This window comes from Rhagoletis pomonella, unplaced genomic scaffold (genome assembly GCF_013731165.1).
Source record: "Rhagoletis pomonella isolate Grant_MI unplaced genomic scaffold, Rhpom_1.0 Rhpom_scaffold_00005, whole genome shotgun sequence".
In the NCBI taxonomy this organism is placed as follows: Eukaryota; Metazoa; Arthropoda; class Insecta; order Diptera; family Tephritidae; genus Rhagoletis; species Rhagoletis pomonella.
The window spans coordinates 49,550,619-49,576,894 of NW_023458559.1; the positions used below are offsets into that span (position 1 = coordinate 49,550,619).

The following is a 26,276-nucleotide window of genomic DNA, read 5'->3' on the forward strand; positions in this document are numbered from 1 at the left end:
TTTTTTGCAGGACCGTACTGTTTTTCGAAGGTCGGTCCTGCGTAGTTTTTTGAAAATGTTCTGATTTTTTCCAAGTGTCCTGCATTTGTCCCGCATTTTATTCGTTATTTCAAAATTATCGGACAATGGATGGATTTTTTCAAAAAAGAGTTTTTTGGTACTTTTCGTAGCTTTTCTTCAAAAATCTCCAAATCAACGTAAGCGACTTACAGCTCGAAGGGTATTGATGTGCCTCTTCCCAAAATATATAACTTGTGGCGATTTCAATGAAAATTATTAGTGCTACAGGCGACCATTTGTATTTTGTCTTCAAAGTCGAAAAAAGTGAGATTTTCAATCAAATACGCAGTTTCATTTGATAATTTTTTTCATTATTTTAAAAATTCGATAAAGAAGATATATCATTACAGTAAACTTTGAGCCAAAGATAATGAAAATCGGATTAGAAATGTAGATGCTATGGAGCGCAACCTGCACAAATTATATACATATTTTTGTAAAGGGCACTTTGTAACTCGTCGTTTACGTCGATTCATGTCGTCGATTTTTGACAAATAACTGCGGAAAGTACCAAAAAAAAACAAAAAAAGAAGGGTATTGTTTTCGTTATTGCCTATAAAATAATCTTTTAAAGATTTTCTCTTTTCGTGTAAGCTATTGTAATTATAATATGTTTTACTATAATTTGATAAATATTCATGTAAAAAAGATTAATATCGATGAAGAAAACGTGATTCATTTTTAAAGTTTAAAATGTATTAAGAATTTAGAATCATAAATACTCTTGATATTTTTATACTACGTAAATATATGTATGTAGGCATATTTTTGAAAAATTGTCCTTCATTTTGAATCCATATTTATGGTCACCGTAGGTATATAGCATAATGGGCTTGGTGATCCCTGTTATCGTTAACGAGTTTCTGTCGAACGATTTTACATGCGGCATACACTTCATTCTGCTCAGAGGAATAGTTGATTTAGCGAAGTCGAGCCGGTGGACTGCGGTCAAACTCCGCACAAGGTTTGGGTGGGGTAACACAACCGCTTGGTCAACTTAAAGCGCTCGATTATAGGAACCATAGGAATGAGTACTGGTTGTGGCTGTGAAAAAACACAATGAAATGCTTTACGGTAACTTCGTGAAGTGCGAATATGGTAATAAACAGATATTTAATATTTAAAAGTATCTTGTTACTGATAACTTCAGAAACACTTGTACCATAAGACCCACTCAAATGCCCCTTTCCAAATTGTAAGTTTTTTTTAGGTACTTACCCGGTTTTAAAAGTTACTTAAACTAACTAACTTATTTATTTTTGAATGTATTATCCCAAATTTGCACTAGGCTTTGGAATGACAAAAAAATGGCCGTTTAAAAATTCTATGGAAATCTGGCATTAGTTAGAATTTTTAAAATATATTTAGAAGTGAATCTAAAAAGCTCTGCTTCATCGATCACAAAATTTTTGGCATAACTGTATAAACTATAAAAATTGCAGCAGTTAAGCGAGTTAGATAACTAAACGGGAAGGTACTTAAGAGAAGAATTTTCTTTAGATACATATGTATATGTATGTAATAAAAACAAGTCACAGTGCACAAATCTGTGGGTTACCTAAGCGGATTCCACTTTATTCATATTTTAGAATTTTTACTATAAGCTATCAATCATTTATTCTGTTGAAATTTGGTACAAACAGCAAACATACCAAGCATTATAGTAGCTACAAAATCTCTTTCAAAAAAAGAAGAAGAATACACCCTTATTACACTGCTCGCTAAATGTCATTTAACTCTAAGTACAAGCAATAAAAATTAATCGTCTGCTTATTGAAGAGGCAAATATGCGGTAAATTTGGCTTTAAAAATTTGCTCCCCCATATAAAGTCATTCACCCACTACAACTCAAAAAAACAAAAAAAAACAACAAGAAACATAGTAGGAATTAGAATGCCAACAAAAGTGTGCCGTTGGAATTCCAAAATTGTTTTCATTACATTTTTGAAAATCTATAAAACTCACACCCACCAAAGGAGACATCGGAGTGGGACACGCCAGTGTTTTGCATAGAGCGTATAGGCTTGTGTAAATTGTAATGGGTGGTTAGATGCTGAAGTCGAAACGATGAGGGACAAACATTTGACTACAGTTTACGTATTATTCCACTTTAGATAAATTTCTTTATTTGTTAAAGGGCAATCGTTTTAAGGTACATACTTACATAAGTACATACATACTTACATACATATGTATGTAGATATTTGAAAATAAAACGCATTGAATAAATACATACAAAGAATATTGAGGTCATAAATTTTCCCGTTCGGTTGTTGGTTGAAAGTGTTATTGTTGGCGGTCTAATAGAATCGATTGCGCGTTTGTGTGATTTTAGAAATTTTCAACACGTATTAACGTGTTCGAATTGGTGTAATTAATTGCCTTGACTTTGACTGGCTGATTGCACCCCCACATAGCCTCTCGGAATGTGTGTGCGATAATGATTTGAGTGTGGCATTGATTTTGCGCGCCATTGCAGGGAGCATTTGGTTTTATAAATTATGTGTTCATTTAAAAGGATTTAAATCTTTGTATGCATATTTTCCCAGCAACGAGGTCGACTTATTAGATCTTCTGAAGGAATGTAAATATCGTAATTTATTAAATTATTTGCAAGCTAGAGTTTATTTGTAAACGAAACTTTCACACACACCGGATCTGGCAGAGCGTTTGAGTTAATTTAACCCTCTCATGACCATAAGCCTATAAATAAAAACAAAAAGCATAATTTGAATTGTAAAATGTTATTCATCAAGGGCCGAATAAAAAAAAATAAAATATATGTCTGTATGTAAAAACTAATTTTCTCTCAAAAATTTTCATTAATTTCAGTTGAAAAGTATTTTTTCCCCTAATTTTTTTAGTCTAAAAAATTTTCCTTAATTCGCTGATTTTTTCCTAATGTAATGAAGGTGTTCACAAGTGCCTCATTATCAGGTTACCTAGTTATGATTATTCTATAATATATTTTAATATTGTAAACTGAATAAAAAATGCGTTGTAATATAACCACTTAATCGGATAAGTTCAAAACTAGCTAGGCAGGTGTGAACATCCACAATGTTTTCCGAAACTTTTTTTCTAATTTTTTTCTAGGTTTATTTATTGAAATTTTTTTATGTGTTTTTCCCAAACGATTTTTCTCAAAGAAATAATTTTTGCACACATTTTTTTCATACAAGCTTTTATAATTTTGGTAGACATTATCTTTCCAAAATATAATTTTTATTGTTATAATATGAATAAAAAATATAATAACATAAGCTGATAACCAGACAGGTGTGAACACCGACAATGTTTTCCAAAACTTTTTTTTCAATCTCTTTTTTCAGGTATCTTTTTATACCCGAGCGCACTTGTGCACAAGGGTATATTAATTTTGTTCACATAACGGTTGTTTGTAACAGCCAAAACGAATCGAGATAGATATAGACAAATGTATACATAAATGATCAGGATGAAAAAAGAAATCGATTAAGCCATGTCTGTCTGTCCGTCCGTCTGTCCGTCTGTCCGTCCGTCCGTGTACACGATAACTCGAGCAAAAATTGAGATATCTCAACGAAATTTGGTATGTAGGTTTCCCTTAATCCAAGGTAGGTTGGTATTGAAAATGGGCGAAATCGGACTTTAACCACGCCCACTTCCCATATAACGGTAATTTCCAGAAATACGAAAACTGCGATATTTTAGTAACTACTGAAGATAATTCACTCAAAATTGATATTTACAATAATTTTTAGACGAAAAATAAGAATATTATAAATTTTTGGAAAATGGGCGTAGCCACGCCCACTTATGGTTACATGTGTATATCTTGGTAACCGCTGCACCAATTTCTTCCAAACTTGGCACAGTTGTTGGCCTTCGCATAACATACCAAATGGCCGAAAATTTTTAAAATCGCTCAATAACCACGCCTACTTCCCATATAACGGTAATTTTCAGAAATACGAAAACTGCGATATTTTAGTAACTACTGGAGATTATTCACTCAAAATTGACATTTATAATAAGTTTTAGACGAAAAATAAGAATATTATAAATTTTTTGGGAAAATGGGCGTAGCCACGCCCACTTATGGTTACATGTGTATATCTTGGTAACCGCTGACAATCGGACAATAACCACGCCCACATCCCATATAGCGGTAATTTAGAGAAATACAAAATCTTCGATAAATCATTAAATATTGAAGCTAATTTATTCAAAATTGATGCTTGCAACAAATCTTTACCAAGAAATACGATTATGGTAAAATTTTGGAAAATGGGCGTGGCGCCGCCCACTTATCATCACATATAAGTATATCGGTAACCGTTCTACCAATTTGTACCAAACTCGGTATGGTTATTGTACTTGCCACGTGTAAGCAAAACGTTGAAAATTATTGAAATCGGACTAAAATAACGGCCGATTCTCATATAACGGTAAATTTAAGAAATGCTTGAAACTTCAATATTTCGAAATTGAAGGACGCTAATTTACTCAAAATTGATACACCTCGGCTTACCATCTAGCGGAAGGTTTCGGAAGGGTGAAAAAACATATATTTAATACTTGCGCCGGGTATTTAATGTTCGGTTCCGCCCGAACTTAGACTTTCTTACTTGTTTAAGAGTATTTTTCCCCACACTTGATTTTTCCCACAGAAAGGATTTGTTGCCCACAATTTTATTTCATACAAGCTTTTATAGTTTTGGTACACATTATTTTTCCAAAATATAATTTTTTCCTATAAACTTAAAAGGAAAATCGTTCTTCTCTAAAACGATTTTGTCCTAAAAACTACAAAACATGTCAATGACTATTGCCGCCTAATTAGATAACTCTCAGTTCATCCATTGAGTCCCCGTGAGAGTCTTCTAGTTACGTGGACTGGCAGACGTGGTCAAATGCCTTCGACAAGTCCAACACTACTGGGACAACTCTCGAATTTCCAAATCGATATCCCTAATGCGGGGCATACCCGGGATGGGATGGGGTGGATTGAAGCGAAGAGCTGCAGCTGTGACCGCCTTGCGAAATTCCCGATCGACAAGATGAAATCTGTTGGTGTCGGAAGAGCGGCTAATGTGTTCTCGGTAACTACCGCCAAGCGGGATATCACTTACCACATTTAAGTAGAAGACATCCTAAATTACATCTACTTCAGCTCATTAGAATGGGTCTATGATTGGCTGCATGCGAGCCAGATTAAGCTAACACCTTGCTAACTAAGCACAAAAATCAATTAATTAAAAATTTCACAAATTTTATTGGTAACTTAACGGAAGTCTTTGCCAAAGATTATTAATACGAGGTTGTGAAAAAATTTACATAAATGCCAGCCAATATTAAATGCACTAATTAATTTTTTTCCACAAATATGTTTTCATAACTTTGTACCTCAATTATTTTCCACTTAACTGAACTCATTCAAACGTGTCGAATGGCCAATTAAATCAATTTAACATGTATTTAATTAAATGCCCACACATTACTGTCCCTGTTGTCGTTTGACATGCCTCAGCCGTCATAATACAGAAACGGGCAAAACCAAAGCCAAAAAACTCTAGCCAAATGCTCTTCTAATTTTTTTTTTTTTGCAATTGAAACAGACCACAACAAAAAACAACGCACCCAAAAAATATTTCAACTGATTGTAATTTTTTTTATTACGTTTCATTCGTTCTTCACCACAGATGTCCACAGCAACAATGGTGGCGGCAGCAGCAGTAGTAGTAGTAGCGGTGGCGGTGGTGGTGGTGGTGGAGGTGGTGGTCATGGTTTGATCAAAGCGTCATCAGCAGCTGCAACAGCCACCTCCATGGCGGCCGCCGCTGCTTCTATAGCCGCCTCAGTGGCGTCAACAACATCCTCGCCTGCGTCAGCAAGTCATCTCGGTCATCACCATCATCACACACATCATCATCACCATCATCCGAATGGTGGCCTGTTGGCCGCAGCGGGTTTGGGTGGCATGGGTGGCCTCGGCATACCGGTAAGCTGTGCAGGTTTACGTGGTGTGGCGAGTGGTCTCAGTGGCTTGACCACAGCTGGTGGAGTCGGTGTGGGCATTGGCAGCGGTGGCAGTTCGAGTGGCAGCAACAGTAGCGGGCTTGGGGGTGTGCTGAGTTTGCCGCCAGGTCATGTGCCAGATATTTGCCCTATCTGTGGTATAAAAATTTCGGCAGAAGAATGGAATTCACACTTTTTGACCGAACTAGACCGACTCTACAAGCTAAGCTCGGGCATGGAACGTACGAATTTACAGGCATCTTACATGTTTGCGCCGCCCTGTCCGGCGCAAGAGAATGCCATACGCACCAGTCATAATCGGTGGGAGGTAAGTTAGTCAAAGTTTTTATATGTCTTCGTAATACTATACTTATTTTGCTTTGCCAATTCGTAAATTAAAGTTGGTATCAGTGCGTTGATTGCTATGAATTTCATTTACAGACTTTCCAAAGGATACGCAATAATAGACAGAATCGTTTAAGAATAAAGGGTCGAAAACGAAAATATGGCAATGATTTGTACTTCATGGAAAACTTGTTCTGCAATTCCTGCCCGATTTGTAAGCGAAAATATGCGATCGAAGCTGGAAAGATCCAACCTGAGGTGAGTTCATACAATTACTTGTAAAAAGATAAGAAATCCTACTAAAAATAGATGTATAGGAGAACATCCATGTTATTCACTTTTCTTAAAAATTTTCACAATTTGGCAAACTGCAAACTGATTTTAGACCCATGGTTTCTTTAGCAAATTTTCTTGGAATTACATGCAAATTGACCCGCCCTAATGTAATACATATATTAGGTTAGTCCATAATTTGTTTTTCCAGTCACCCCCAGAACTGAAGAATATCGAAAATAAGGAGACCCGAAGGGGTGTATTCCACAAACAAAAAATATTTTTCTCATATAAATGTTAACCGGTTTGGAGATGGCATCATGCATCCACCTTGCCAGTTTAGGTCTTATGCCCCAGTTCCGTCTCATAAGTTTCCTACAGGTTCAGACAGAGGCCCTTGTCTTTTGAATAGTATTAGCTAGTTGCGGATTCCATGAGAGCTTGTCATCATGTATAGCTCCTAGATATTAACGCTCTTTGGAGAAGTGTATCTTTTCACCCTGAAGTAATAGTTCTACTGATTTTTCTAAATTTTCCTTGTTACACTCTGAAGAGCGTGGATGGTAGATCTTCCTGGAAGATAGGCATATTGGTGTCTATGTAAAGACAGTGGGCAGTTGCTCAGATCCGCGATCTATAAAATGAAAACTCCACTGTTCTAATAGGTCGGAGCAAAGAACTTACCCCTAAAAAATGTCAGAAAAGATCAAAATAATTTCTCATCTCATCTTCACATTACTGACAAGCTGCAAGAATGTAAAATTCACCCAAAAACTGTATTCTAGTTCTACACAAAGTTGGACATATACAGAGGAATTTCTTCGTTTTTTTTCTCTTCAGTGAGTTGGAACTCTGGCAGGAATCTAGTCTAAGTCTAGCAGCGTGTGATTCTAGAGGCCGGGCTGTTCCAAAACCTAGCAAACATCGTCTTAAGTCTGCAGTATTTCTACAAATTTCCGAATGCAAAGCCATCGATATGAAAGTCGGACGAACTGATCCTGGTACCACACCACCATTTATTTCCATGAAGAAAGAACTCCGTATTAATGAATTTCAGTATATCATACAGAGGTATGGCTGCACTCTAAAATATTCTGAAGGTATGGTTGACCAACTGTCTTTAGCCTCATTCCCGAAAAGGTTGAGCACTTGCAGAGAAAAAGTTCAACTGTCTCTTTTCAGCCCGGGTCATGCAGCTGCGACAGACCTATGGGCTAGTGAATTTTCGCCTGACTGACTACCTAAGCAAATATTCACCGGCGATCTCAAGCATGCATGGTTTTTTATGTTCCTTACCGCCTCCTCATTTGCAAACGTTTCCGCCTGCGTGGTCCAGAGAGCTTCGAATTGAGTTGCTTTGTCGTCAAATAATTAATAATGGCTTTAGACATTTGTTATAATTGGTTCCAGTTTTACATAGGGGTATATTCAGAATGACACTTCTCCAGAATAGTCTTTCTTTCTAGTATCCTAAAGATCGCTATCTGACTCTGTTGGTAGCCCTGAATTTTCGATAAAAGGAGTACAGGTTAATATATATCGGAACTTTTACAGCCTCCGCTGGTCCGAATATCACTCCACCCATAGCGCCAGTAGTAGCTTAACTCTGGCTTCACCTATGTTGTTTAGTCTGGTAGGCTCTAGCTTACCCGATTGTTGATCATTCAAAAAGATTCTCGCATCTTTATCACAGCTCTTTATATAAACAACCGTGGACATCCCAAGCAAAGAGCAATTGAATATCTTTCGCGTCCTCCATCTATGAACTATCTTTGTCGACTAATCAATTATGGGTTCAAGTAACGGAACCCAAAGCTGACATAACTTTCAACGACAATAACGTAACTCGCCGGTATATATGTAGATGTCCCAAAATTTCCAACACCCAACCCGAAAGTATCTTCAAACATTTTGCGTATAGTTATCTTCTAAAAATTAGTCCACATGGTGTTAGTTACATTTTTTACTTCGTAATATCTCAAATAACATACGAACGGGTCCATGCTTCTCCTATGAGTATGAGCGTTTCTTTTGTCTTAATAATTATGCCTTGAAATAAAATTATAACCCATTAGTTTCCAGTTCCATATTTTTATAATTTTGAATCTTTGTTTGTTTCCTTAAAAAACCCAACCAGGAGGACACCAAAATGCAAGAAGAAATCGAAACGGTCGATGTTGAAAGTTGCAATGACGATGTGCCCGACTCTGGCTCCGAGCTGACGTCACACTCCCAACTCAGTGTGAATAGCTTGAGTCACGCGCACCATCAGCACCAGAACAGCATTGGCAATCAGACTCTGGGCAGCAATATGCACAGCAGTAATAGTCAACCCGGAAAATTAGATGGCATCTTATATCGAACGGCTTGTGTTATGAATAAAGATGCTGGGAATAGTGAAGATGATTTGAATGCAACCAGTACTAGCGGCGGAGGTGGTGGCGCTGGCGGCATGACACAAAATTGGAATCACGCGCAACACAACACAGCTCAACACAACACAGCGCAACAACAAGGACATATCAGTGGTGAGTGTGATGAGTGGTTTTAATGATTTGTTTAAATGTTTTTATAAAATCTTAAATGAATATACACACTTAAGTAGTATGTACTTAACTGGCTAATTATATGTATACATACATCTGTAAGAGTGTGTTTTTGTGTAGAATTGAAATATTTTGTGTGTAAATCCATTTTCAAAACTCAGCTTCTGCTTTACTAATTTTTACTTCTTCCCCTGTATTCCTCCAATTACAGTGAAAAATGTCAGCGAACTGTCATCGACAACCCATCACTTCTACAACGCGGACTCGTGTGGCGCTGTTGATGAGCGCTCCAGTGGCGGTGGTGGCGGCAGCGGCAATTGTAACGGCAAGGATGTTTCAATGGAAACATGCAATGCCAACGACAGCGACGAGGATGTCATTGTAGACGACGATGATTCTATTAAAATGACGAATCTGTGCAGCAATAAAAAACGAAAGCATGACGAGACGGTGGTTAGTAGCAGGTAAGCAAAGGCCAAAGGAGGAGGCGAAACAATTCGGCACAATTGGGATCACACTTTAAAGTAAAAATTGCACAAATATTTTTGCTACAGTAATAAAAAAATGGACATAGACGGTTATTTAAAAGCTACACAAAATATTAGAGTCATTTAAAATAAATACACTTTTTTCAAAACATTTTTTTCCTCCTTTCAAAGGTTAAAGACACTTGCCAAAATTCATTTTATATGACCGGACTTTAACCAAAATGTATGTCCAGTTATCCAATGATCAAAAATCTATGTTCATTTTTTATTTAGTTTTTAAATGAAAAATAAATTATTTTAAATTTTTATTGGCAACAATTTAGGTTTTAATTTTGTATCGCCCCAAAAAAAAATTGTCTGAATTTTAAAATAGCAAAAATTTACGCCCACCTTTCTTTTACCATCCTTTTATGCCCAATTTTTAAATGACAAACAATCTATGTTCGTTTGTTATCGGCCCAAAATGTGTTTAAGAGTTTTTTAACTGTCGAAAATGGTGTGTGTTTTATTGAATGCCAAAAATGTGGGCAACAATTCCTGTCCAGTTTTAAATGACAAAACATACATATCTATATGTCCAGTTTTTTATTTAACCAATAATTAATGTTCATTTTTTAATTAACAAAAAATTGTTTACATTTTCTCAGTTACCAAAAATTTATGTCCAGTTTTGCTTTTAATTGGATCAGTTCAAATTCTAATTTTGAAATTAGTAGAAAATTTATGACCAGTTTTTTAATTACCAAAAAGTTATGGCCAAGTTTTTAATTATCAAAAAATTATGTCCAGATTTTAAGTGACCGAAAATTCATGTCCAACTTTGAATTACAACAAAAAAAATCTAGCAATCTATATCCCGTTTCTAAAGTACACGAACTGATGTTCAATATTTACTTGAAAGAGACATGGCTGTACATTAGGGTGGTCCAAAATAAGTAAAGTCGGAGTTTTTATGCTCTCACCCCCTAGGATTGTTCTACATCGAAAAAAGTATACCCCTATTTTTTTATTTTGAAATCAAAGATATTTAGAGAGAAAAAAACAACGGCGGTCCTATAAAATATAGTTACTAAGAAAAAATTGTTAAAAAAAATAATTGGGTGTTATTATTGGGAATCCGATCGAAAAATATTGATTTTCAAGAATTCCATACCATTTCCACGAAAAGTTCTTTTTTCCCCATACAAAATACATGGAAAACTTTGAGCGCTTTGAGCGACCTCTAAATATTTTGTTTCAAAATAAAAAAATAGGGGTAAACTTTTTTCGATATAGAACAGACCTAAGGGGGGAGAGCATAAAAATGTCGACTTTACTATTTTACATGAATTCTTGGACCACCCTACTGTACATAGTATGTAAACATGTTTTCTTTGTGTCTTTTAGAACATCAGATGACCACACGCCAATGCTGGAGCAGGAGAGACCACGCTCCGAACCACAAGTGACAAGTACCGAGCCAAATATGGAAATGGCGAACAATAATAATAATAACAACAATTCCAAATACAGCACCTTTGAGGAGATGCGCTCAAAGCAACAGCAACAACAACAACAACAGACGGAACTGGATAATGGCCACAGCAATGTGAGCGGCGTAGGTGCTGGAGGTGGTGGTGGTAATGCAAACATAATGGGACCGGGACTTACGCAATTGGACACAAAGGTGGGATTTAGTTCGGATAATAAACCGGACGATGAAAACAAATGTTTCATTTGTAAGGTACGAGTAATTTGAGTTTCTGTTTTCCGTCTTGAAACATAAAACAAACAAGAAATACAAACAAAAAATTAAAAAAAAACTGCACTAACCTCTTACAAGCTCGCTATCCTTCTAAGTCCAACACTCTAAATTCTAATTGCACTCAATTTTCTTACAAAATTTCTTGCCTTTAAATGTTTTTTACTATATTATGTCCCTCGATTTGTATTTATGTACATACCTACAAATATACATATGAAAATATTTCAATCGCCTTCCATTTTTGTTCTTCTCTTTAAGACAGGTATAAAGGATTTTGCCACGGAATCTTTCTTTCGCGGACGCAACTTGTATTTCCATCAGAGTTGTGCGAATGTGATGAGCAGCTATCGGCTAAGTAAAGACTTGCAACAGCAGCAACAAAACCTGATACAACAGCAGCAGCAGCACCAACAGCAACAGGACGCTCAAAAATCACCATCTCCACAACAATTGGTGAATCTTTAAGAATTTATTAAACACTCACATCATAAACACATTCAAACGAACACACATAGAAACATACATAGAAAGCGCTACACAAATAAATTTATCGTAAGCCGTTTAAGAATTTAACATGTTATCTGACTTAGCAAAAATATGCTTATGTGTACCATATAGTATTTTAAATAAAAATAAAATGTAGACTTAGTGCTAATTGTGTGAACCGAAGTATCTACAAAGCTAAGCATTAGGGAGGTTCTTATGTGCGTGAATTTTTGCAATGCTATTTATTACTTGTGTATTTTTCTTAAAAGTCTGTTAACTACTTTGTACATTATGTTATCTTTTTGATGTATTAAATTTTCTAAAGAAATATACTTTCGATAACAGATACCCAGAAATGTTTTAAAAAGACTAGAAATAGCCTCTTTGCCATTCGAGCACGGCATTTCATTATAAAGACCCTTTTCCCCACTTACAGCTGGTATGAATTTTTATAGCTGGCGCAGTCACAGAAGCGGCCTAAAATTCGATAAGCAAACCACTCCGGCGTGCAGTGATGTGCGGCCGTTCTGAAACTTCCATTTCAGGATTCTTATCTCGTTTCTAACAAGGAAATGTTGTTGCTTGCCAATCGACTGAAAAGAGGATTTTACCGACGGCTCGAAAATGGAAGAATTAAACGCAATGGTATTTATTCGAGGAGCCTGCAGATCAGGCGCTTTAATCGATTGCCTGTCAGCTTCTGATTCTATAATGCAGAAATCTTTTCCGAAGGGTGTTCCGTTGGGTTTTTCGGGCATGTTAACATTGAGGGGAACGAACCAGCTGATGAAATGGCTAAAGAGGGTCTGAAAATCCAAATAAGCTTCGCACGGCTGGAAAAAAACGACCTACGAACCAAACGGTATGACGTCGAAATAAGTACCGGGGTAGCGGGGTAGATAAGCCTCAAGCCTCCAAACTTAACCAAGCCTCGCAGGATAGTCCTTTCAACCTTTGTAAGCGGATCTGCCCGAAACCCGCAATTCTGTCCGAGGTAACTGTGGTCGAAACAACTATTTTATCAAATGGGGCAATAAATATTTCGAGCGCCAGCCGCTAAAAAAAAAACCAAGTGACTTTTTTTCAAAATTTTCTCTTCTGCATTATAAAGAAAATTTTAAAAAAGATGCAGCTTACGTTTTTTTGGTGGTTAGCATTCGATATGTCGATCCCATGAGTGAGCTATCCAAAGATTTATTTTTACCGTAGTTTTGAGTCAGGTATGTTCAATGTTCAAGGCACGTCGACCTCAACTCTCATGGATGCGTTATCCAATGCGCTGAACTCTAGTTCCATCTGTGTAAAAGTTGCTGGCAATAGGCAAGTGTATAGTGAGGGATGCTGCACCAGTCCCATAATGTTTACATTATAACTTTGTAATTCTAATCGAAAACGATTGATTATGGTATACCCAGAGGAACTCTGGATTTCTGAAGGGTCTGAGTCTCCCTCAACGCACCATGCTATGGCGTAAATCAAAGAGAAAGGTCTACCAAAAATGTGTTTATATAGGGTGATTCAATAAGAACGCAGATGTTCGCAGTAGGGCTATGGTGTCATGCGCTGTGCGGCAAGTGCCATCGTTTTGTTGAAACCATATACATAGGCGACACAAAGTATTTTATCATATCATAATAACGAGCGTTCACCGTAACAGCGTTACTGGCATCATTTTCGTAGAAGTACGGTTCGATGATTCTCTCAGTCCAAAAACCATAACAAATAGTGTCTCGTTGTGGGTAAATAGTTTTTTTTTTGCAGTGGATGCAGTTTTTCTCCGTTTTGGGTTCTCTTTAGACCGTCTGCATCCTTTTAATCACTTTACGCTATGTTCAAGTGAGTATCGCTCCATGACTAAGCTTGCCAAAGCCTGTAGCACCAATTGCCTGATAAAATATATTTAAAATAAACAAAGAATTGTTGTCAAAGATCTGCATTAACCTTGTATAACCCTATATAACAGAGGGACTCTGGGTTTTTTATCTAAGAAATTGTGAATTTTAGGTATGTACTTACATAACTTTTCCCTACTTTAAATGCCTGTTTCTTCCAGTAAGTCTTTCAGGAGCACTTTTTTCAACTAGTATATTTCTAAAAAACCAATTTACGAGTACTTGTATGAAAATTCTGGAATTATTCTACACAATATATTTCGTTAAATTTCAAAAAAGAAGGTCATCCCTAACTTGCATATATGTACACAAACTTAAAGGTACATAAACGGAAATACACAACGGATCAAATAAATACATATGTATATGTATAAGCAGCTGAATTTTAGTGAAAATGTGTGAAATCTGCCTGTATGCCGAATAAGTTTAAAATAAAAAAAAATATATGATTTACATGTTTATTTTTTTCGAAATAAATTCCTTGCATTGCATTTAAATTAATTTTATATTTAATAAGTACAATCTGATGCAATATGTTGACATGTAAAAATTAGCCGTATTTTTATTAAAATCTTTACAACAGTAAAGGTTTAGTTTTCACATCACGATGTATTGTTTGTTTAGTAAATATGTATTAATTTAATGTTTATAACTAATTCTATTTAAAAAATAATGTGTGCTATAGTTGTTAATTATGTGTGTATAACAGATTAATACGAAAAGATGTATTTAGTTTTAAGCAATAAATGTATCTAATGAGAATATGTAATTACCTAAACAATACTGTCGAGAAAAAATAGTGCTAAATAAATTAATAAAGAAAACTAACTTAATAAAAATAAATAATAAATCCCAAAACAGTATCTGTTATTTATTCCATGTAATGAATGCTGGTTTGTATAATTTACACGCCTACAAAATTCAATTGACACAGGAACTGAAGCGAAGGGTCTATTTGCGGCGCTGTATATTTTCACTTAAACGTTAAAAAGCAAAACTGTCGCGTTTGGAAGTCTGTAAATCTATGCACCCCCAAAAACGAGTCTTTGTTTGGTATGTTTTATGGGCTAGCGGAGTCATCGGACCGTGTTTCCTAGAAGTTGATGTCGGTAGCGCTTTTAATGTGAACCATCAACAACATGATAACAAACTATTTATATGGATAATATGTGGTTGCCCTTTCCACACCGCGCATGAAACAATGGGCCCATTGCGAACGAAGTTCCCAGAACACATTATTACACAAATTAACGAGTTCAAATTGCCGCTGAGATCTTTCAATTTGGCACCACTGGACTCCTCTATCTGTGGCTACGTGAAAGAAGGGTCTATGCTAATAAACCCCAGACGATTCCAGAGCTGAAGAACAAAATCGCACGCGTTATCACAGCGCACGGCAGTGTGCGCGAGTGACGAAAGCAGCCCCAGTAAATGATATACAGCCGGAACTAAGGTAAAAAGTCATGGAAAATCATGATATGCGCATTCTGTAGGTATAGGCAGAGGAGTCGTGGTGGGCATTTAACGGATATTTTGTTTCATACATAAATGTCATAGCCTAGAAAACATTATGAAAAAAAAAAAATTTAATTTGTTGTGTTATTATTGAATCACCCTATCTATACCATGTCATTCTTCGTAAGAGCATTCGAATTTAATTCATTTTTTTTATTTTTGGTTGACGATATAATTGGAAGACCATTTCTCAAAGCGATGACTTACTATTCTTTTGAAAGGGTATTCAAAGCTCATTGCCTCAATTCCTTCAACAAAAAAAAAAAATTATTAAATTGTGTGATTTCGATGTTAGAAAACTATTGTCTGAAATCTACATATCAAAAAACAGAATTAACACAAGTTTTGAGTTCCTTAGATCGTCAAAGAAATAACTCCATATAACTTCAAGGAAACTGTTAATCGATTTTTGTTTCAAGTCTTTGAAATTAGCAACGGAACACAATGTTTTTCCATTATGATATCGAGAACCTTTTCGTACATACAGTCAGCGTCAAAAATATGAACACCCTGACGTTTCTTTATTTATATTTTGCATACCAAATTTTTCCTATTTCTTATAAAAATTGAGTTCATGCAACAGCAAACACAGGAAGAATTAATTAATAAGCTTATTATTATAATTAAGCTCATTGCCTCAATTCCTTCAACAAAAGAAAAAATTATTAAATTGTGTTATTTCGATGTTAGAAAACTATTGTCGGAAATCTACATATCAAAAAACAGAATTAACACAAATTTTGAGTTCCTTAGATCGTCAAAGAAATAACTCCATATATCTTCAAGGAAACTGTTAATCGATTTTTGTTTCAAGCCTTTGAAATTAGCAACGGAACACAATGTTTTTTCATTATGATATCGAGAACCCTTTCGTGCATACAGTCAGCGTCAAAAATATGAATACCCTGACGTTTGTTTATTTATATTTTGCATACCAAATTTTTCCTATTTTTTATAAAAATTTAGTTCATGCAAACACAAAAACACAGGGAGAATAAATTTTTTGAATTTCATATAGAAATCCGGAAAATTCAAGAAATAACAAAAAAAAATCTTCAAAATTTGCAACATTTCAATTCCATTTCTTTTAAATTTTAGTATAACAAGGTGCAAGTGTTTTTTGTCGAGGGTATTGCGCATTTTCTTCCATGTAAAAATAGATTTTGTTCTTTCGTTTTATGGAAGAAAATGCGAAACACCCTTGAAAAAAAATTCTCAAAAATCAACCGTAATTTTTACAGAGTTTAAACTTGCACCTTATTATACTAAAACTTAATGGACTACAAAATTGCATACTCAATTGAGTGTTCCCGAGTTCTATATGAAAATGAAAAAACTGATTCTGCTGGGCTTTTCTGTTGAATGAACTATATATATATATATGGGAAATAGTAATAAAGAAAATCGTCAAAATGTCAGGGTATTCATATTTTTGATGCAGACTATATATAATTATCTACTTCATTAAGATTTTATCTTTAAAAAAGAAATATGAATGTTCTGTTAGAATGGCAAAATGATATTTTGTAACGACTCGCGTATGAATATTGTAATAGAGTCGCTGAAGATGTTTCGTAATGAGTTATCCTTGACTTTTCCAGAAAGGTCTCGAAGATTTATTTCTATGAATCGCCTGAAACAGACCGAGAGTGCTTACAAACAGTTATTCCACGATCAGATAAAATACTACCTTCTGATCGGAATTATTGGAATAAATGCCAACGAAGGAAACTTCCACGATCGAAACTGTTTACTGGGTACATAAGTATTATCTATATAATCCTGTATGTTTGTGTATGCATGCTGAACACTTCAGTTCGCTCAATGGAAAGTTTTGTCTTCAACTTGTTCAATTGATAACGATATTTACAGCAGCAAACACCACCAACGACTCACAATTTAGATCCGCTGCGAACTAGACTTTAGAAATCTATATTTAGTAGGAATATTCAAAATAAGTTTCTCTCTTCTCATCAGAGATAAGAAAGCTTATTCTTAACCAGAAGCAAAAAAATTAAATAAATGTAAGAGTGGGCCGTAGGGGGGAATGAAAAAGAGGCTTGGCAGTGTGAGCACAAAATGAAAACTGGGAAGAAATTCTCTATGAGTTATCAGTGCCCCTAGGAATTATCGAAAAACGTGAATAAGTATCTATATAAATGTCAGAGGCAGTCGTAAAACTTCGAGCGATAGCAAAAGACTAGCGCAGCTAAACAATTGCTTCGAGCGTTCGTCGCGGGCGTGAGCACCGATCAATTTCAGTTATATGGGAGAAGTGTTTGCGTTAAGTGCTAGTAGCGGAGAAACTACATAAACAGTGGAAGCTAGCAAAATATAAAGTGATTTTATACGTAGATACATACATACATCGATTTTCCTAAGTTGTATATAAAAAAAAATTTTAACGCAATCTTAGAACATCTAAGGGCAGTAGGTGAGTGATTAGCACGATTTTTGATATTTATTTACAAAATTGAATATGTTAATGATATCTTTTTTGGGATTTGTTGGATTTTTAATTGGTTATACTACAAAATTAACATTTATTAGTTTCAGAGACATTTCTTCCACTCACTCAATATGTTCTCAAAATTATCAACCAAACTGGCGGCAGTGCGCTGCATGAGCAGCCAACAGCATAAGCTCCAGCAGATGGCACAAAAAGTGACATCACAACAAGTTTTTGACCGTGAAAATAAATACGGTGCGCACAATTATCATCCCCTGCCGGTGGCATTGACACGCGGCGAGGGTGCTTACGTTTGGGATGTTGAGGGTAAACGTTATTACGACTTTCTAAGTGCCTACTCAGCCGTCAATCAGGGTCATTGTCATCCAAAAATTGTGCATACTCTAACAGAGCAGGCGAAAAAACTCACGTTGACATCCAGGTGAGTAGCTATAAACACTTACTTATCTTATTAGTGTCTATCGTTCGTTACAGTATAAATAAAAGTTTGACAGGTGGTAGTTTAATTTGTTTAAAATATTTAAAAAGTTCCGCCTTTGTAACAGAAATCTGTTTGTTTTTTAAATGTGTGTTCCTAAATTTACGGGTACCGCACAATATGTTGAATGAGAATGTCGAATTTTTAAACTATTTAAACCTTAAGAGCTCGAACAGTTAAAAAAAAATTTTAATATGAAAAACTAAAAAATGGTGATTTTTGTAAAACAGTTATTAAAATGTATCAGCGTCTCTCCAGTTAAAGCGGTTTTGTTATACACGCTAACCAAAACATTCCTTCAGAAAGTTCGATGTGGTGAATTTCATGAGCGGAATTTTGTCGTTGAAGATTATTTTTCGTGTGGCACACGGTTGCATTTTGTCAACATTAATTTGAATCAACGAGTTCGTTAAATTTGAAAATGAACAATCTTGTTGCGATTTACTAATGAAAGAAGTATGTAAATATTCGTTTATTCAATTAATTTAATTATTCCAAACATTTGAAAGGTACTCGGCTGAAAAAGCTGTATTCGTAATCGGTACGCACTCGACACCACTGTCGATATAGGAAATCCGACAGTGACTTCCACAATGAAATTGGAACGTATGTTGAAGAATGTCAGAACAAGAAGAAATATACGTATAGGTCCTGTTTTGGCTTCCACCTAAAATAATTTAAAAAATTTATTATGCTCGAAATGCAACCGTGGACGCCAGCTGGCAGTGAAGCTTGCAAATGCTTGCTAATTTCTGTTCGCGCAAAACTAACCCTGCAGTGAAAAGCCAAACCAGTTAGAAAAAATACTATTTCATTAACTAGTATGTGCCTACCAGTTCGACAATTTCGAAGAACTTAGGCGATTAACGACATCTGCCTTTGAATTGCCAAAGCCAAAAATAAAACGCAATTACATAATTGCTTTTCTTACAAATGTCGGCTGTGGCGTCACGTGAAGACTACTGGTTCTGATTCTGAAATCGCAGGTTCGAGGCCGCTTGGAGGTGGTTAAGATTTTTAAAGTTAAATAAATGTAAGTAAAAATAATTTATTCAATTTATAAATAAATAACAAATTTGAAAATCTAATTGCGTTGCAAAAAAAACATTTAGGAAGAAATATAAAAACAAAGAAATTAAACAAAAATATTTTTTTATTAAATTAAAAAATTACAATAAACAGCATAAACAAAAAAATAAATTTATAAAAAAAAAATAAAATACAAAATAGAAAATAAAAAAATTTTACCTGCGCCAGGATTTGAACCTGGGACCTCAGGCTTACCACGCGAGTGCTCTTCTCTGTCGGCCATTGTGACTGCTGGAGCGTCGCGAGCAAAAAGGCACACTTATGCTTTTCACGGGGCATGAATTGGCAGACTATTTCATCAACTGGTATGGTGCTACTAGTATTTATACTAGTAGATGCTGATGCATAGCCTGACAATTGACATCTCGTAGGCCATCGCAATGTTAAAAATACCAGTCGCTAACATTGAAAAAGGATAGAACGTGAACTAGTTCGGCTGAAACGCAAACCGGTAGAATTCTAGTTCAAAACTAGTAGTAGGGTAGTAAGTTTCTCTCTTTGGGAGAGTAAGGTACCTTATTCTCTGAATCTTGTTACTGGCTAATTCTTACTGGCAGTTGCATAGCGAACACTCCTTATATCTTATAATTAAATAGGTTTACTTTGTCAAAATAAAAATAAAAATATTTAAAATATTGAAAAAATAATTTATGATGGAAAACATTTTCATTACGAATACTTCTGGCAGTGACTGTATGTATGCACACATATGTGTAAACTGAAGCGACGAGCATCAAAACGATGCAAAAAATGTGTGTATCCGTTTTGTAATGCGCAAAGCAGCGCTGCCGGCCACCTGTTGCAGCTAACGCAGCGTTTTTATGCAATAATTCTTGCCCAATAAAAACATTAATCAAACTAACAACATATTCTGCTAAAAATCGCTTACCTCGCGTAACTATGTTATCAAATTGGTAATCTTACTGCACTTATGCATTCCATTTCCTGCAATTCATTGACTTTCTTTATATTTTCCTTACGCTGGCTGCGCCGCCCACTCACTCCACTAAAACATTTGAGATATTTGCTTTTAAACTAAACACCTTTGCACTTATTTTGCTCATTTTAACTACCAAACATTCACTTCTATAACATTTTATACTAATCACTGCATTTTGAGCCATATTTTGTACGAATTTCACATATTTCACCAATTCTAACTCACGCAAAGTAAACCGACGCGCAGCTGTTCAAATGGCGGCGGAAACTGTTGATTGTTGTGCAGAGTTGCACTTGCGCTTAGAAAACATTAGTGGCGGTTTTCACGCGAAGTTTTAAAAATACGCATATATTTCGTTAAAGGGAATCGGTTTGATGTTATTTTACAACTAAAGATAATATTGCGATTCATAAACAAACAAACATTTAAAAATACATATCGTCGTTTAAAGTGCAAAACAAAAAAAAAAAAACAAAATGCAAAACCGCGTATCAGCAAAATGCAAAAACGCGTATGTGAAGTTGTAGAAATTATTTTCTCGAGCGTACAAACACTCATATTTCAAAATGGTTCTCTTTTTTATAAAGCAATCGCATTTCTGGATAGTATATTTCAGGACGAATGGGTAAGAATTGAGCCAAGAGCTTGTGTGAGCAAATCCAATTTTTGCCAGCCAATGTCAGTTACGCGATTTTGCAGAATGGCGATACGCGGTTTTGTACTCTAAACGACGATATGTAAATATCAATTAAGATTAAGGCGGGTTCACCATTCGTGTCCGGACAACTTTTTTTTTTGCTCTCGAAACATTTTCGCCGGAGATGGTGCTGAAGTACGGTTCACCGTTCAGTTCGGCACATTTGATTTTGTTCTGAAGCAAACAGCTGATGATATTGTTGCCTACATACGATTTTGAGGGCAAATAACACATGCAATTCGCTGCAAACGCATACAAAGGAGAACGCGACAACCCGCATCATCAAGTGGTTCGGACAGAAACATGAACCAACTAACAAGATCTCCCAGCACGGCAACCGTGTATTTGTAATTGCATTTGAGAAAAAAAATAATGGTTGATGACGTCATGTTTTAATCGGTTCTTTCATTCACACACAGGTTTCGTTCCGTTTTATTCACATGGCGTCGAAAAAATGACGTCACTGCAAAAAAATAACTTTTTTCTCGCCCGCCGTGCTGGGTGATCTTTATTCGTTCGTTCATGGGACAGAAAATAAAAATCAATTTGATCCGAACAAAAAGTTTTCGGCACATTTAGCCTTTAGAATACATAGCAACCAAATTATCAAAATTGTAGTGATATGATAACCAAATCAAAATCGTCGCGTTATTAAACTGAATATAGGCACGCTTCAATTCAAAAGATTAAAAATGTGTTCAAGCATTAAAATATAATCTAAATAAGTGAAATAACGAACTGTTTTATTTTCATTTTTGATCAGTATTAAATAGTTTTTGTTACAAAAGCATTATAGGTACGGTGACCATAAATATGTATTCAAAATGAAGGACAATTTTTCAAAAATATGCCTACATATATTTACGTAGCATAAAAATATCAAAAGAGTATTTATGATTCTAATTTCTTAATACTTCTAATTTCTTATTAATCACGTTTTCTTCATCGAAATTAATCTTTTTTTACATGAATATTTATTTTTTTTTTATGAATATACTTGATTGGGAGATTTTTTCATGAGATATTGAATAAAAGCTACGAAAAGTACCAAAAATCATTTTTTTGAAAAAATCCATCCATTGTCCGATAATTTTAAAATAACGAATAAAATGCGGGACAAATGCAGGACACTTGGGAAAAATCAGTACATTTTCAGGTTTTTCAGATCTGAAAAACTACGCAGGACCGACCTTTGAAAAACAGTACGGTCCTGCAAAAAACAACGGATGGTCTCCGTAATTATAGGTAACCTTAAATAAAAATTTAATATAAAAAATAAAAATATAAAAGATACATATGTATGTATGTTTAAGTGCATATACGTGTAATTTCTTAAATTACATCATCTAGTCGCTGTTTTAGAACTTAAAATTAACGTTTGGTTAGCTGATAAGCTCGGTATTCAAGTGCACTTGTCATAAGCGTAATCAAATGTTTTAAATCGTATACGTCTGCCTATATGTATTTAGCTCTTCCATGTACATACTTACATACTTATGAGTACATGCATAAGTACATTCTAAATAACATATTAATAAATGCCCTGCAATAAGTTGTGCAACTAATCTCCAAAAGCATAGACAGACTGCAGCGCACAGTGGTTCAAAACTGGCATTCACTCTTCATAGTTCACTAGAGTCACTCAAATTGATAATTTTATTTTTATAAAAGCTTATAAAATTTTCAAGGGACCAGTTGATCCCGATCTTTTTTTTCATTTCCTTGTATTTAATTCTTTAGCGCAAGTTGTAGAATATGTAGCATTTTTGAAGAAAATCGATTCTCCTGTTCCAGTAAATAAATGTTACGTAATAAAAACTAATGTAAAACAATTTTAGGGTTCCCCCAAAACAAAAAAAATTTAAATGTGTAAAAAAAATTCCAAAATTAAAATTCTTTTTAGTTCATAAACAAAGTTTTGGTTATGCAGTTTCATAGATAAAATAAAATTTTAGGACAATAAAGTGCAAGTTTAGAGTTCGCGCTAATTTTTAATAATATGTATGTATATATATTACAAATATAAACCACAAAACATGCAGATGTGCTCGAAAAGTGAAAAATTATTAAAAATCAACGCGAACTCTTAGTGACTTACAGCTTGCACTTTATTGTACTAAAATTTAGCGATATATAAAACTGCATACCGAAAATATTCCTAAAACCTTTAAAAAATAATTTTATTTTCATGAAATTTCTTTTATAACATTTCAAATTTTTCTTGTGATTTTTATTCGTTTTATCGGAGCCCTAAGATTGTTTTAAACTACTTTTTACTATGTAACGTTTATTGACCGGAACACGAGTATCGATTTTCTTCAAAATTGCTACTTTTACCGCACTTTTCACTAGAAAAAAAGTTCATAAATCGGGCTCAACTGGTCTCCTGCTGATTTTGCAAGCTTTCATTAAAAAAATATAAATCAGATTGGTTGAAAAACGAAGGCTCCAGTGAATTATGAACATCAAAATCCAGTTTTGAAGCACTGTGCAGTGTTTATCCGTATCAACTCGTTAATTTGGAATTATCAGCATTTAATCCAGTTGTTTGCCCCATTTCCACCAGATTAACTGCAGTTAAGAGCTCATGTAAGCTCCACTAATTTTGACATGGATCGATCGACAAAGGTTTAGGTCATACTACTGATTCTCAAAAATAATTTGGATCAGATGCATTTTCGATGACAACACTAGTTGTTCTCTATTGTTAATGAAAAATAAGTAAGACCTCAATTTCATTCCAAAAAGGAGAGGAAAAAGGCGCGTGTACTAGCGCCATAAAAAATCTAATAAGTGACATTTTAAAAAATATTTTCTTATTAAAAAAAATGGCAGCCCATTTGACAACTGTCGACTGTCAAAGCTTTAATTTGATAAAATTTCGTAACTGGCGTGTCTAAAACCCTAATCAGTGTCATTTTTAAAAAGATATTTCTATATTAGAAAACATTGACAGTTGATTTGACAGCTGAGAACCGTGAAACTTTAAATTTTATGGCATATTCGGATTCAGCATGACAAATTTACTACGAGCCCTAAACTGTGTCAAATAAAAGATCCTGCGGTCCCACTCGATGTCAGTCACAAACAAAAAAAAAACCTTGTGTCAAAATATCAGCACTCTATCTTCATTTCTCAGTTCAGCGATAACTGAAGTTTTGCGCACTACCTCCACTTTTCTCTTTTTCAGAGCCTTCTACTCAGATGTCCTAGGCGAATATGAGGAGTTCATCACAAAACTTTTCAACTATGACAAAGTTTTGCCAATGAATACCGGTGTTGAGGGTGGTGAAACCGCTTGTAAAATCGCACGTGCTTGGGCGTACATGAAGAAAAAGGTGCCAGAAAATCAAGCAAAGGTTTGTTCAAAAAATAATAATATATATATACTCTGAGAATGCCAAGAGCCACCAAACTCTTACTTACTTTATGTAATTTTAGATACTTTTCGCTGAGAATAACTTCTGGGGTCGCACGTTGTCCGCCATTTCCGCGTCGACCGATCCATTGAGCTATGAAAACTTTGGACCGTACATGCCTGGTTTCGAGATCATCAAATACAATAATACAGATGCGTTGGAGGTAAGCTTAATTCTTGAGTTTATGGTTGCTGAAAAATCACATTCCTTACTCTTCATTTTACACTTGCAGAAAGCGCTACAAGATCCCAATGTCTGCGCCTTCATGGTCGAACCTATACAAGGTGAAGCTGGCGTTGTCGTACCTGATGCTGGTTACCTACGCAAAGTTCGTGAATTGTGCACGAAATATAATGTTCTCTGGGTGGCCGATGAAGTCCAGACGGGACTGGCGCGCACCGGACGCATGCTAGCCGTTGATTATGAAGAAGTTAAGCCTGACATACTCATATTGGGTAAAGCGCTATCAGGTGGCCTGTATCCCGTTTCGGCTGTGCTAGCGGATGACCCAGTTATGGAATGCATACAACCTGGTCGTCATGGTTCTACTTATGGTGGCAATCCATTGGGTTGTAAGGTGGCAATTACTGCGCTGGAAGTGTTGCTGGAAGAACGTTTGGCGGAGAATGCTGAGAAAATGGGGAATTTACTACGCAGTGAACTAAATACTCTACCTAAGGATATTGTAAGCATTGTGCGCGGCAAAGGTCTGCTCAATGCTATTGTGATTAATAAAAGTGAGTAATGAAGGACAGTGGATACTCGATATCAGGTACCTCAATATAAGTAAAAAATTAGTTTGGCCAAATTTTTGCATAGCCTTTGGAAGACAATGTTTGACCTCGAAGGTCTTTATACCCTAACTGATCTAGCGCACTCATTTTGAGCATGAAAGCCATTTTTTCAAAAGTGTTCAATAAGTACTAAATGGCAAAAGTACTATTTGCAAAGTATTTAATGAAGCCTCGAAAGTAATTTGAATTTTCTTTGCATGTTTTATTTGTTGTTCAACTGATGTTTTGTTGCCTTTTAAATTCTTTATACCGAGATTTCACTGTAATTCAATTTTTGTGAAAATTATATCAAGTATCTATTATATTTATTTTTTGCCTCACTACAGAATTCGAAGCATGGGACATATGCCTGAGATTGCGTGATAACGGTCTGCTCGCCAAACCCACACATGGCGACATCATACGCTTCGCCCCTCCACTCATTATTACAGAAGAGCAAACACGCGAGTGCGCTGAGATCATAAAGAACACAATACTGAGCGTTTAAGTGAACAATGGAAATAAAAGCTGTTTTATATACCCGGTATTAAATACCGATTTTTGTAGATTAAAGATTGAATGCGAAATTTAGGCAATGAAGTAAATTTACGGTGACATTGTACAATAAATTTTTTTATGGAAAAAACAAACAATCCTATGTTTATATATCAATTTTGCTTAAGGCTCAGTTAGTCTGGACTTAATATACATACGTAACGTAACCTAATACATGGCCAACGCAATATGTTTTGTTCAGAAATTTTTTTGTGTGCCTCATAGGCGGCAAAGTTACAATCAGCAGAAAACGAAAAACCCGAAACCAAATATTTTCGCTTCCAGCTAGGTTGACGTGTTGAGTAATCATTGACGATTTCTTACGTAAGTAAGGTTAGAATAACTGAGCTTTTAGAAATCCAAATCTTCTGCAAGGTGCTACGTTAAACACTCTCGGCAATTAAATGAAATAAAAAAAGCAAATATTTGAAATTTCTTTAAATAAAAAAAAAAATAAATAAATCTGCGCAACCTTTTTTACGCCCCAATAAACCACACTTTTTAGT

The 26,276-nt window shown here is 35.2% G+C and overlaps 2 protein-coding genes across 3 annotated transcripts; both read left to right on the forward strand.

Moving 5' to 3' along the window:
• The first annotated feature begins 1,124 nt into the window (after positions 1-1,124).
• Positions 1,125-13,002, forward strand: LOC118740134 (protein Teyrha-meyrha-like). Its single transcript, XM_036471628.1, has 7 exons — positions 1,125-1,158; positions 5,745-6,388; positions 6,502-6,663; positions 8,816-9,206; positions 9,436-9,688; positions 11,099-11,435; positions 11,715-13,002. The coding sequence occupies exons 1-7, from the start codon at positions 1,125-1,127 to the stop codon at positions 11,919-11,921; spliced, it is 2,028 nt and encodes a 675-aa protein (XP_036327521.1). The 3' UTR covers positions 11,922-13,002.
• A 4,526-nt stretch (positions 13,003-17,528) lies between these two features.
• On the forward strand, positions 17,529-25,861 carry LOC118739112 (ornithine aminotransferase, mitochondrial). 2 transcript variants are annotated; one of them, XM_036470254.1, is made up of 6 exons: positions 17,529-17,783; positions 17,900-18,240; positions 24,214-24,382; positions 24,465-24,605; positions 24,675-25,179; positions 25,563-25,861. In XM_036470254.1, exons 2-6 carry the CDS (start codon positions 17,930-17,932, stop codon positions 25,721-25,723), a joined length of 1,287 nt encoding a protein of 428 aa, XP_036326147.1. In that variant the 5' UTR covers positions 17,529-17,783; positions 17,900-17,929; the 3' UTR covers positions 25,724-25,861. The 2 variants fall into 2 exon arrangements, with proteins under 2 accessions (XP_036326147.1, XP_036326148.1); XM_036470255.1 differs by having other exon boundaries at positions 17,906-18,240.
• The last annotated feature ends 415 nt before the right edge of the window (positions 25,862-26,276 follow it).

What these genes read in the sequence shown, in the direction of transcription:
- LOC118740134 (XM_036471628.1), top strand. Translation starts at nt 1,125, where the DNA reads ATGCTTTACGGTAACTTCGTGAAGTGCGAATATG. An exon ending in CCAGTCATAATCGGTGGGAG is followed by an intron (nt 6,389 to 6,501) that starts GTAAGTTAGTCA and finishes TTTCATTTACAG; the next exon opens with ACTTTCCAAAGGATACGCAA. An exon ending in ACAAATGTTTCATTTGTAAG is followed by an intron (nt 11,436 to 11,714) that starts GTACGAGTAATT and finishes CTTCTCTTTAAG; the next exon opens with ACAGGTATAAAGGATTTTGC.
- LOC118739112 (XM_036470254.1), top strand. Translation starts at nt 17,930, where the DNA reads ATGTTCTCAAAATTATCAACCAAACTGGCGGCAGTGCGCTGCATGAGC. An exon ending in TGCCAGAAAATCAAGCAAAG is followed by an intron (nt 24,383 to 24,464) that starts GTTTGTTCAAAA and finishes ATGTAATTTTAG; the next exon opens with ATACTTTTCGCTGAGAATAA. An exon ending in ATAATACAGATGCGTTGGAG is followed by an intron (nt 24,606 to 24,674) that starts GTAAGCTTAATT and finishes TTACACTTGCAG; the next exon opens with AAAGCGCTACAAGATCCCAA.